General features: G+C 46.9%; 1 protein-coding gene across 3 annotated transcripts in view; it reads right to left on the reverse strand.

Moving 5' to 3' along the window:
• The window catches only part of LSAMP (limbic system associated membrane protein), a 1,353,981-nt gene that overhangs the window by 15,058 nt on the left and 1,326,369 nt on the right, over positions 1-12,554 (reverse strand). For 2 of the 3 annotated variants that reach the window (XM_073308901.1, XM_073308893.1), the window contains one exon: positions 9,780-9,815. The exons of the other annotated variant lie outside the window; for it this stretch is intronic. In XM_073308901.1, the coding sequence (XP_073165002.1) occupies positions 9,780-9,815 (36 nt within the window). The remainder of the gene's footprint in view (positions 1-9,779; positions 9,816-12,554) is intronic. 3 annotated transcript variants of the gene reach the window in all.

Consider the following 12,554-nt stretch of genomic DNA (forward strand, 5'->3'; position numbering starts at 1 on the left):
CAGTGGGAGGGGCTAGCCACCCCACCTACAATCCCCTCCATGATGCTAGGTACATACTTGGGGTATCTCCTCTTGCGACTTGTGCCGCCATGGTGACCTGTTAGTGTGCTAGCTGGATCAGAACCAGCCTGGGTATGTCTCCTTGAGCTCGGATTCACACCTCCAGGTCTTGTGTAGGCGTGCACAGAGGCAGAGAGGGAGGGCGGACAGAGAAAGAAAATGGAGCATGAATGAGAGAAGTCTGAAGGGAGATAGAAGAGGACAAGAGGTTGGCACAGAGAGATGTAGAGAAGGAAAAAAGGAGAGCGGGACAGAGGTTAATAGAACAGGATAGAAGGATAGTAGGGAGGGGACAGAAAGGGGCAGGGAGCTAGACTGACAGAAAACTGTTCTGTTTTTCCCTTTGGTGAAGGCTTCTTTTGTTCCTTTCTCTTCCCTGGGCTGTGGTCTGACTACTTGACATGCCACAGCCGCTGTTCTGTGACCAGGCCTTTGTTAGCGTCTCTGCGAGCATGTGTGTAGAGCAATGTGCATGTTGTAGAAGGCACATGAGCTGGTTAGTGTCGATACAAGTGTGTGTACTATGTGCCTGCACTTGTGGGAGTAGGTGTGCATCTGCTTTTGGTGTTGTGTGATCAGGGTTGTGTGTAAAGTATGTGTGTGTGTATAGATCCTGGGATGTCTCCGTTATGTTCACAGCTGTCTGTGTACTTCAGGGGCCTGACTCTCAGTTGCACTAAGGCCCCTTTACTTTGCTCTTGTTGGCAGAAATGGCCTTCTGAGAATGCCCTCTGACGTAGCGCTGACACAGGGATTCAGCCCTGAGGCTGCTCTAACTTACACCAAGGGCCCGGTAAGGACAGTTCCAGGATGGGGTTGGGGCTAGATTCTGTGCTATGCCTCTAGGGAACCACAGCCCAGAAGGTGCAGCCCAGAAGGAGGGGGGCAAAGGTAGCCTTAAGCCACCTCTGCATCTCCTGGATTCTGGGTCTGGCTGGGGGCTAGAATGGCCCACAACATATATTAGAGTGGCTTTGGGGGCTGCTCTAACTTATGGTAGCCTCACTGTGACTGCCATTGGGCTGTTCAGAAGCACTTTACTTCCTGCCCCCAGCATATCCCCATGCCATGGACTGCAAGAGGGGCAGAACAGCGCTGGGTATGTCAGACCTACCCTACTCCTGGGGAAGCCTCCCCCTCGCCACTGTGGCCCCTTTATGGCCCCTGAATGTTACTGAAGCAGAATCTGGCCTGGGGCTTGAAACTCCCTTTGTCCACTCCACCTCCATCTCCACCCCAGAGGCAGGAATGGAGTAACTGAGAATGAGGCCCTAGACACAGGTGTGTGTGTGTGTGTGTGTGAGAGAGAGAGAGAATAGCTAACACTATAGATGTCATGTGAGTTGTGTGAACACAACCCTGTGTGTTTTCATGTTTGAGTTGGCGTGGGTGTGAGTGAATTATAACTCTCATGCAAGTCAGTTTGTATGTCTCCCTGTGTGAGTAGATATGTGTGTCCTATAGCTGTTGGGTATGTGTGTGTGTAAATACAGATGTGAGAGTGGCTCTGTGTGCACTCTAAAATTCAAATGCTGGTCTCCTCTAAAGCCCCTTATTGGTATTCCAGCAGTGCAAAGTGATCTTAAAACTGCCCGAAACAGCCCTTGTGTGGGGGAATGCTTGAGTGGATCTGAGCGAGCTATGGTGGCTTTCTGCTAGCCTAGCCCAGCCCCCCTGGCTGGAGCAGGTTGTGATGGGGCACAGCCCCTATAGAGCTGTTATAACCTATTACAACTTAGACCAACCCTGAGGCTACTCTGAGTTTCACTGGGTTGGGTGGGGGGAAGGGGGCACTGAACTGGCTCTTAGCTGGTGTCAGGTTTGGGGCAGCGTGGAAAGATGGCACACAATCCCTTCTGGTTGCCCTTTTGGTGGTCCTAAGCACCTGAGGATCAAGCCCTAGGTGGTGTGTGCATTGAATAAGCCTACGTGTGTATCTCCATGTGAGCAAGTAGGTGTGTCCACTGTAGGTGCTGGGAAAGTTGGTTTGTGTGTGTGTGTGTGTTTGTGTGTGTCAAGTCCCACAACAGCTACCACAGACAATGCCTGGCTGGGACTGAACAAAGCTGCACTGGCTATGTCACATCCTCTTCGATGCAGGAACCACTTGCACTGATTCTCCCCCTGCTCCCTGCTCCCACTGCCACCCTGACATAGCCATTCCCAGACGTGCGAAGGGCACACTAAGCCCCATTTCCCCTTATTCTCCTTCCAAACACACCCTCCCTCTTTTGTTAGGTCCTTCAATGGGCAAAACACTTCCTGTGTGTGCACCAGGAGGACTCTGCTTTTCCGTGAGTCTGATTTGTTTGCAGAAAGGGGTTTTTTTTCCTGGTTGTTTTTGTTTTCTGAGAGAGCGCTGAGACAGCTGTATTAATCACGCAAGCCCAGCCATGTGTAATGTGCTTTATCAACCACAGAGCAAGCACTGAATGGCAACCAGTTCGCGAATGGGCCCAGCGCAGTGCCTGAGCCTAGAAGATAAACCCGACGCTTCCCAAACTGACTTACCATCCTGGGTTAGTGAATGGAGAGGCTGTTCGCTTGGGACAATAACCAGACGGGAGGCCAATTTGCTAGGCAAATTCCTTAGTGGTTTTCAAAGTGGAAATGGGGAAGGAGGGTGAGGACGTGGGGGGGCAGCTCTATTCAAGGATTAAAAAGAGACGTAATGTCTGTTCTCTCCCCACCCCACTTTAATTTCAGTGCAGCTTTTCACAACAGGTTCCGCTACTTGGAAGGCAACTGAAAAAGGAGCGGGAGAGAGAGAGAGGGAGGGAGCAGGGTCTTTATGTGTATTTGTTATAAACTTGATATAAGATTTATATCCTCACCCCAAAAACTCCCCCCCCCCCAAATAAAGAGCTTACGGTAATGGTTTAAGAGACAATATTGTTATTCCCTGAATGGTCACATGGAGGCATCAGGAGGTGGTTTGAAGCCATGCCAAGTGGTGCGTTTCACAGCGGGATCTGTAGTTCTGCCAAGTTCTGGATTGTTTGGATCTGGAGGGGTATGTTCTGCCTGAGTGCTGGTCTAAACTGAACCCATCCACAGTACAGCTCAAACTCTGCTAACAGCGATCACACCTGGCAATTTATTACCCGGATTGATTAGCCTAGGGTGGGGTGGTTTCTAATCCATTTAGTGAAGATGGGGATTTTTCCAATATTCTGACCCAGAACCCCCACTAGAGCATTAAGGCAGGAACACTGTTTTGCAGCTATGCTCTGTGTGCAGCAAACAGTGCTACAACCAGGTTAAGCTGTAGCTGTGGCTAAAAAGGGCGTCAAGTGTGTTTACCACTCTATAGTGAGGGCAAAGGTTGAATTGAAGAGCATTTCCCTCGGCTTTCCAGTCCTAGCTCTCAACCTCCTCCTCCCTCTCACTCAGCTCACTGGACTCTCTGCAGCACTGCAGCTGGAGAGGGTTATGGAAATGTATGCAATCCAGGGCTCATTTTGGAATAAATCAATCAAAATTAAAATTAATGAACAAAAAGTACAGAAACAGAGCAAGCAATAAAACGATTTCTCTCTCTTTTGCGGGGGGGGGGGGGAGAGCAGGGGGAGGGAACAGAGGGTTTTTGGGCAGTCTTGGCAAATGTTAGCCCAAGCTAATGTTAGTTGTTATATTAATAATAATACTAAGACTTGGAGTTGCTCTAGCTCCCGATCCAAGGTGCTGTTTCTCGACCTGAATTAATTCTCTCAACTCCCTCTGAGGTCAGCATTATTATCCTCCTTTTACACACGGGGAAAGTGAGGATGAGACAAGACATGCAACTTGCCCAAGGTCACATGAATCATAGATTCACAGGTGTTAAGGCCAGATGGGACCATTCTGATCATCTAGTCTGACCTCCTGCATAATGCTGGCCACAGGACTTCCCCGAATTAATTCCTATTCAGAATAGAATAGATCTTTTAGAACAACTTCCAATCTTCAGTAAACATTGCCAGGGATGCAGAATGCCCTACATCCTTTCGTCAGTTGTTCCAGTGGTTAATTACCCTCATTGTTAAAAACTTGTATCTTATTCCCAGTTTGAATTTGTCTAGCTTCAACTTTCGCAATGATGAGTCTGTCTATGGTAGACCAGGAACAGAATCCAGCTGTCCCAAAGTCCTGGCTTGTGCTTTACGCACCTCTGCTCCTTTCTGCTTCATTGGCCAGATTTTCAAAAGAGCTCAGCATCCCACATGATCATGCCCTTTGGTGCCAAAGGGTATGTCTTCACCACAAGTGACTGGCACGTGGGTCTGAGCACCTGAGCTAGCCTAGCCCAGTTTGAGCATCCATACTGCAAAGCCATACTTAAGCCACAACCATGTTGCTGCACCTTACACTGGTGTTGTACTCACCAAATTGGAACAGAGCTTGTTTGAAAATCTGGCTCAATAATGTCAGCTGGAAGCCTTTTGCTTTCCTGAGCCCTACTTTCTGCTTAGGGTGGCAGGTTTTAAACAAGTGAGCTTCTGCTGAGCTGCAGATAACTGAAACCAACCAGCAATCCAATTATGTGACAGAGGTGCACCCTGGTCATACACAAATATACCATGACATAGTGATGAGCCTAGCCTGAATTGTGGACCCAAACACCCTGTGACCTTTGGGAAAGTTCTGATCCAGAGACGGATCAAAATGCTGCACCTCATGCTTGTCACGTCTTTTAATTATTTCTGTTTCCTGGCTGCTTCGGTGTCAGGAACAGGGATCAAAACAAGCATTTGGGCCTGTTTATGCTACAAGTTCTCAGCCAGGCTAAAGAATTAACATGTTTTAAAAGCAGCGTATGCGATTTGGGATTTCACTGGTCCTTCCTTTGAGCCCTGCTGGGGAAGTGAGTTCAAATCCTAAAGAATGGTTGGGGATGGGGAGGGACCTTGATCATGGTCTAGACTGGTTTCATGATGGGAACCAAATAATGAGCATAAAGATCGAATTCAGACCTGGTGTAAGCAGAATTTGGCCCTAGAAACACTGTGGTGCCTGCCAAGCAATTCTTCTTCTTGGGCATGAACAGCAGGTATGGCAGTGTCTGACCCACTTGCAAGCAACCAAGGACTTACCAAAGGATTTTTTATGCTCTGATTGGGACTGGCTTGATCAAGGGAAAGCAGTTCTGACTGCTCAGCAGGCCAGCCCTGTACCACGTTGGCTCCTCAGAGTTTGTGCTGCTCAAAAGGTCCTATTTCCCCATGATTTTTTTCCTGTAGAGACATCCTGTTTAAAACCAACCAGACCACCCAGTTTTTGCCAAATGCAGAGTCACTCTCCATGAGAAAAGTGTTCACTCACTGGAATTGCTTTGGTGCTAAGGTCCATGTGTTGGAGGGAGTGTGCTGGGAGAGAACAAGTGATCGCATTAACAGGAGAGGTCTCTGTGCTTCCCAGAGGGGAGCCAGTCCCTGGGTAGGAGGGAGAAGCATGGGAGGCCGTTAAAGGGAAAGCTGCTCTTTGGATCTCTTAGGAAGCTCCAACCTCTGATCATTAGACACAAATGAACAGCTCTCTTCTCCCTCCCTTCCTCCCACCCCAATCAAGGCATTAGTAACAATACAAGCTACAAGGACTACAGCTAAAAGGAGACTAGCTACAATCTACAGTCCATCCAGGGTCATTCTCCAATCTGCGTCTGTTTGGTGGAAAGATAGGCCTGCCCCCGACCAGTCACCTCACCACTATCTTTATCCTGTTGATGAGCAATGGAACTGGATTTTGTTTGATGTGGCCCTACTGAGTGGCTTCTGCACTTGATTCCTTCTGGTGTTAAAATACACAGCCCAGGATAGCGCCACTCACTGCCCTGACACTTGGCAAGCTCTGGCAGAGATCCCAGGACAGGCACTGTGAAGGAGGTGGGGCTGATCTGTAATCTAGGTGACCTAGTTGATGGGATAGTTTTTAAAACATTATGGCTCTGTTGGGTTATGGGAATGTTTACTATTTTCATGTGTTGGTTCAGTTTAATAGCAGGACTGTTAGGAAAGTAGCAGGAAGGTAACACATGACTCCAAGATAAGGAACCTCTCAGTAAACAAGGAGGGCTCAGAAGGGACAATGCTTGATCTGTTATCTGGGAAAATGCAACTTATAGGCTCCAGTCAAAGTTACAAGACTGCTTTTGCCACAGCGGGCTGCCAAAAGACCAAAGGAACGCTAAAGAGTTTAAAAGTCCAGGGCGAGGTAGCTGTCCAAGAGCTGCTCACGGAGAACTGACTGAAGCTGAGACAGATGCCGCTGGAGGGCCTGAAGAAGCAAAACGTACCTGGTCCACTACTATAGGGTGGCGGGGTTTAGGAGTAAGACTGTTAAGATTGGTTTGACAAAGCTGTCTGGTCACCTGTATGAATCACACTGGGGCCTGCTAAGTAATCACGGCAGGTACACAGGGTACTACAGACTCATGGGAATCCCCCCCGAAAGAGGTGAATGCACAAGGCCCTGGGCAGGGGCGGGGGAGGTGCAGTTAGAGAGATCAGAAAAGGTGCAGCCAGACCTGTGACTATGGCAGGCAGCACAGAAAAAAACACCCTTAAGGCTTAACAAAGATCCCATCCCACTAGCCTTATCCTTGGAAGGAGAGGGGCCTTCTTGAAAACTTTCTGCCACAAAAGAACTCTGAGCTCTTTTGAAAATCTGGCCTACTGATGATGCAGTGATGCAACAGCCAGACGCTGTGACATCAGAGCATAAATAGAGCAATGTTACAACACGATGATGTGACATTAGCCCAGATGAGATTTCAGGCACTTTGAATGTCTTGCCTCAACAATCAGGATGGCTAGAAATTTTACCAGGGAATTTGGTACTGTAGTGGTGGTCACAGGCCCCATTTTCAACAGCTGAAATAAGGACGAGTTGGGTTTCACTAATGCTCTAGGAAAGTCTTCCCCATCAAATTCAAGTCCCGTGTATTGTTAAATAGCTCCCTTTGAAATCTCTGACCTCTTTTAAACGGCAGCTAGCAGATAATAACAATACTTAGAATGTACACAGCCCTTTCCATCTCAATGCACCTCACTAATTAATTCACTAATTAATTAATCGTCAGAAACCCCAGGAGGTAGGAAAGTGTCATCTATATTTTATAGATAGGGAAACTGGGGTACAAAGAGGGGACGTGACGTGCCTTAGGTCACAGAGGAGGCTGATGGCAAAGAGAATGGAACCCAAAAACCCATATAGTGATGGAGTCCGCGTCATGCAAGGAAACTTTTTTGCCTGGTGTTTCTTTAAAGGTGAACTGCAAAGGACAAGTGAAGATTGAGATAAGCACCAATGCCTGTGCTGGATGCCCACATTAAAGAAGCAGCTGGGAGCTTTCAGCAAAAGAAATGAGGTGCAGAGTATTAAAATTATATTTTCCTTCTGTGAAATCCTCTCAGCACTTCCTGGTTCACTGAAGATATCGCAGAATACAACAAATTCCTAAAGACTCACTGGAACTGTGATGTCACAGTGTGACGTCCACCGAGACATTATTACTAAAACAAGAAGCAGCAAGAAAATATCAAAGGCAGCGGGGAAGAATTTTCATAGGTTGATTAAAACTGTGCTGGATGGCGCAGGCACTGTGGCTAGGACTTAGAAGGGGCGTTTGGCATAGAAATCTGGGCTTAGCTCAGCTGGAATTTTTAGCATTTGCCTTAATGGGCCACTAATGCACAACAGGAGACAATGCAGTTGGGAGAAAAAAATAGCAAAACCTTTGTCTGCCTGTGGAATTAAAAAAAGGACAAAAATGTCTTCTCAATTTGTAGAAAAATATTTGCTAGTAAAAACCCCACATCTTAAAAAATTAAAAGAACCAAAAACTTAAACCCTGAACAGCCATTGTGACTTTAATTTCATATCTGAGCCCATGTTTCATTTACAGTGTGTTTGATAATTGCATTTAATTGGATTTATTTTTCCATGCTAGATTCCCAACGGCCTGCTTTACTCCTTTTCCCAGCTTCTTGAATGTTATTTGCGAATCACTCCCTGGGATTTAATTTTAATGTTGGCTTGATTTCAATTTTTCTTTTTTTCGGGTACTTTTCGTTAATTGTATTTGCAGATTTGCCTTTAAACATAATAAGTGTAGCCCTATCCTGGCCCTGAAGAAGTTGTCTGCAGCAGAGCTTGATTTGAAATTGCGGGGTGGTTAAGTGAAGCTGGTGTAAAACTTCCACCATCCATTGCTCACTTCCTCTAAGGCTTCCCAGTGTTTGCTGTGCCCGGCCAATGGGGGCTGTGGGAAGCGGCGCGGGCCGAGGGACGTACTGGCCACCACTTCCCATAGCCCCCATTGGCCGGCACAGCGAACCGCAGCCAGTGGGAGCCTCGATCGGCCAAACCTGTGGATGTGGCAGGTAAACAAACTGGCCCGGGCCACCAGGGGCTTTCCCTGAACAAGCTGAGTCCCAAGTTTGGGAAACACTGCTCTAAGGAAATGCTGGTGTTCCGCTTGGCACACTGAATTGCTTTCCAAAAGAAAATGGACTCCTAATAATCCTTTGCATTTGACCTCAAAGTGCTCCAGCAACATTAACTAGTTAGTCCTCACGCCAGCCCTGAGAATTAAGTAAGTATCAATATCTCCATCATGGAGCTGGGGAAACTGAGGTATGGTGGGGCATAGGCAGTGCTTAATTTGTAATGAAAGAGGTGCCAGGGCTCAAGCAATTTTTTTACATTCATAACTGATGCAGCAGGCCCAGAGGTGCTGGGGCTATGAACTGCCAAGCCTAGAGGTGCCAGGGCTCAGCCCTGCCAAGTCCTGGCACAAATTAAGCACTGGAGGCCAGAGTTTTCAAAGTGACTAGTGATTTTGGGTGCCTTCATTTTTGGGTGCCCAACTTGAAACACCTTGTAAGGGCCTGATTTCAGAAAGGACTGAGCACCCATCCTCTGAAAATCAGGCCCCTCTCAATTGGAACATCTAATAATGGAGACATGGCCATACTGATTTGACCAAAACGAGTGTGTGGCAGATCTGGGAATAATATCCGGGTCTCCTGATTCCCTGCCTTGTGTTCACACTCATTCCTTGTGAACTGGGTCAAATCAGAGGTGCCTCATGTCTGCTTTAATGTCTACACTATGCTTCTTTTCACAGTTAGTGCCCCAACTGTCCTGCCATGTGAACAGCAAAGACATTTTCACTGGGAGTGATGAATCACAAAAAGTGAGGTGGTTCATTAGGATCAGCACTCAAAAGTTTGGATGCTTTTCTGGACATTCCATACCCTGAGATGGAAATCTGAGAGTAGTAGTTTTATGTTTTTTCCCCTCTTACAGGATTTCAGAATCCTTCTGCTTCTGGTCAGACTGGGAGGACCAAGAAATGAGCCTCTTTTTGAGTTACTGTGGCACATATGCTTCTGGTTGGAAAATATACAATAATTAGAAATGGGCCTGAGGACAAACTGAACACTGGGAACATTTGGATCTGGATCCAAACACAACAGCTCAGGCTAGTCTCTACAAAAAGTGGGAAGAAAAGAAGTTAAGCAAAGTCACTTGAACCTCAGGTTTGGATTCAATCTGAGATTTTGGCAACATTTTTTTGGGGGGAGAGAGGGGGAAGGGGGCAACTGGGATGCAAAGCAAAAGGGGACATCCTTATTTTCCTGTCATTCTGCTCTGCCCACCCTTGGCTTTTAGTATTTGTTGAGATGATGGAGAATGACCCGGCTAGAGAGGTACTTTGACATAAAGCATATACTGACCTGGAAAAGGGTTGGGGAGTGTGGGTAAAACTCGCTCTAAGGGGGGAAAAACAACAATAAGCAACATGCAGGAGAAAAGGAGATGCCACTTTCCACACCCAGCAAGCAGCAGTTACAAACCTGACAGCTCCCCCATCCTGCAATTGGACTGACTAAGAAGGTTTCACATACAGAGTATTATGCTACCAACACATCACAGTACATGTTTCCATGGATTCAGATTGGGAGTTGAGGAGAAACCAACTCAATGGCACACAGAACTGAACAATCAAGGTCTATACAGCAGGAGGAATAAAAGAGCTGCCATGACTCTATTTGTAGTGGAAGGGTCACATGGCCTCTTCCTGTTTCCAAATGCCACTGAGTCATCAGACCATGGGCCACCTTTGTGGCATCTCCTGCTTGGACCTAGCCTTTGGCAGAGAAGTGAATTATGCAGGTAGGCTTGCCAGGTCATCTACATGGATTTATTGCCTCCACAGAACCTATCTTAATGGACACACCCACAGGGATCTGAGCGCATGATCATTCACCATGCTGCAACCTAATTGGTGACACATTTCTTAAGTGCCCTCATCTCCCCATGGCGCAATATTTGGGGAAAAGTTTTCACAGTCCCATCAACATCTCCTCGTTTATACAGCCTACTGGGCTGGGGGATTTGGTTATAGATTTTGAAGATTCATCTTTGGTACATTGTTACATCATGATACTGCTGCTGCTGCTGGCACCATACTTTGCATTTCGATAGCACTTTCCCTTCCAGGATCTCAAAGCACTTAAGACAGACGTTAAAGAATTAAGACTCACATACCCATTCTGAGGTGGCAGATTATCCCCACTTTACAGATTGTGCCCAGATGCATTGAGAGGGTCACTGGTTTATCTATGGTCACACAGGCATAGCCAGGAACAGACCTGGACCCATGCCGGACACATGTTCTGACCAGTAGACCATTCTCCTTCCATTATACGAAGTGGAATTTGTCCCAGCCAATTCAGATTGCTCGATGGTATGTGTCACCCAAATGGTGAATATGGGGACTGAACCAGCTAGAGGAGTTCCCAGTCTCTCCTGATGCCAGGCTTGTGGCTGCAGGCATATGAATGTGTGAATATACCGTAGATCCTGATAGAGCAGAGAAGCAGCGACTCTGCTCAATGAACTAATAGACACTGTCTCTGTTTGACTGAACCTGTGGGAGCTGCACTAAGATCATCGCTGATGGAATTGTATTTGGCAGGTTATATAGGTAGTCAACCATTATTCACTTCTAAGCTGAACTTCAGCTATTGAGAGACACGTGCTCTTTCTAACACACCCGTGCTCATATAAACTGGACTCTGAATAGCTGAAGGTTCTCCAAGCCAATCAGGATGTAGCAGGTCAATTACGTCCTGGTGAAAATGACAGATCTCCTGCATTAACAGGCCCAGCAGAAGTGTCTGAATCCACAGCAGGAATTGGGGAGATTGTCTCTTGTTTGGAAAATACACAGGTAGGCTGGGTCTCTGTTATGTAGCAACAGGGGATTCTTGTTCTGTGAAAACAGGCTATTGTGCTGACATGATTTCCGTATTATTTAGTTAGTTAAATCATAACTCAGACCTGTTTCCTTCCTGTCCTGTAGATGGCGAGAGGCTGCATATTGCAAGCAGTTAGAATGCAATAGCCTCATTCTCACACTATTTTCTATTAAATGACTAGACCTCCATTCCCCTTGCCTGCTGAGCAACAGCCTTTCTACTCCACCAAAGGTGTAATAGCTGCTTCTCAGCCCCACCCCACCCCATCACCACCATAAGAATTCTACCTCAGCTCATTATTCTCCCTGTTATTGCAGCTCCAGAGACAATGCAGCGTTTTCTGGGAGGTTGTTGGGTGAAGTGCATGGTATGAACTGCACTATTCAGTCACAAGGACACGTCCCAAACTCCATCTGCTAGAAGAGCGCAACTGATTATCCAAAACTAATGTGTGCATGAAATAAGGTGTGGGCTAGCAGGTGAGGTAAGATATGCACGTCTGTGTGTATGTGTGTGTGAATGTGTGTGACTGTGTGTGTGTGAACCTGTGTATGTTCATGCATAAAACCTGCACTCTCACTGGGGCACTGATAGATAATGACAGTTTGGAAACATGCTCTGATTCTTCTAAGAAACGTGCTCATTGTTGGAAATCTGTTTGTCTGATTAACATGATAACCTATACCTGAAATCTCTTGGGGATTCTGTGGTGGGGACCTGCCTTCTGCTGCTTCTAATTGAAACAGGACTTGCCAGCTGCCCCTCCTTCTCCAGAGCTACTCATTCAAGGGTGCAAACTGGAGAGGGGACAGGACCACTGGGGTGACTGTCCCACTGTAAATCAGACCATACAACCAGCAGGAGCGCAAGGTGCTGCCGGTGCCTGTGGATTCCTGCTTTATCCCCATCAGTGGGCTAGACCCCAAGAAGGTGCAGATTATGATTTGCACCAGTTGAGGGTCTAGTCCAGGGTCTGAGGGGACAACTTCCATTTTGTTTCCATAATGCCTTGGAATGTCTTTGAAAGAATATTGTGCGTGCATATGTGTGTGTGCAAACCTGTGTGTGTGAGTGTGCTTGTTTACATTGGGTGGGTATACTTGTATGTTTATGTGTGTCTACACACCTTTATATGTGTTCAGATGTGGCTACATATCTTGTGTATGTATGCCTGTGCGTGTGTGTAGCATGGACTCAGCTATAATTATGGTCTTGCTCAGACACTTCCCAAAAGCACTCTGTTAATTC

The sequence above is a fragment of the Lepidochelys kempii genome, chromosome 1 (genome assembly GCF_965140265.1).
Source record: "Lepidochelys kempii isolate rLepKem1 chromosome 1, rLepKem1.hap2, whole genome shotgun sequence".
NCBI classification, from domain to species: domain Eukaryota; kingdom Metazoa; phylum Chordata; order Testudines; family Cheloniidae; genus Lepidochelys; species Lepidochelys kempii.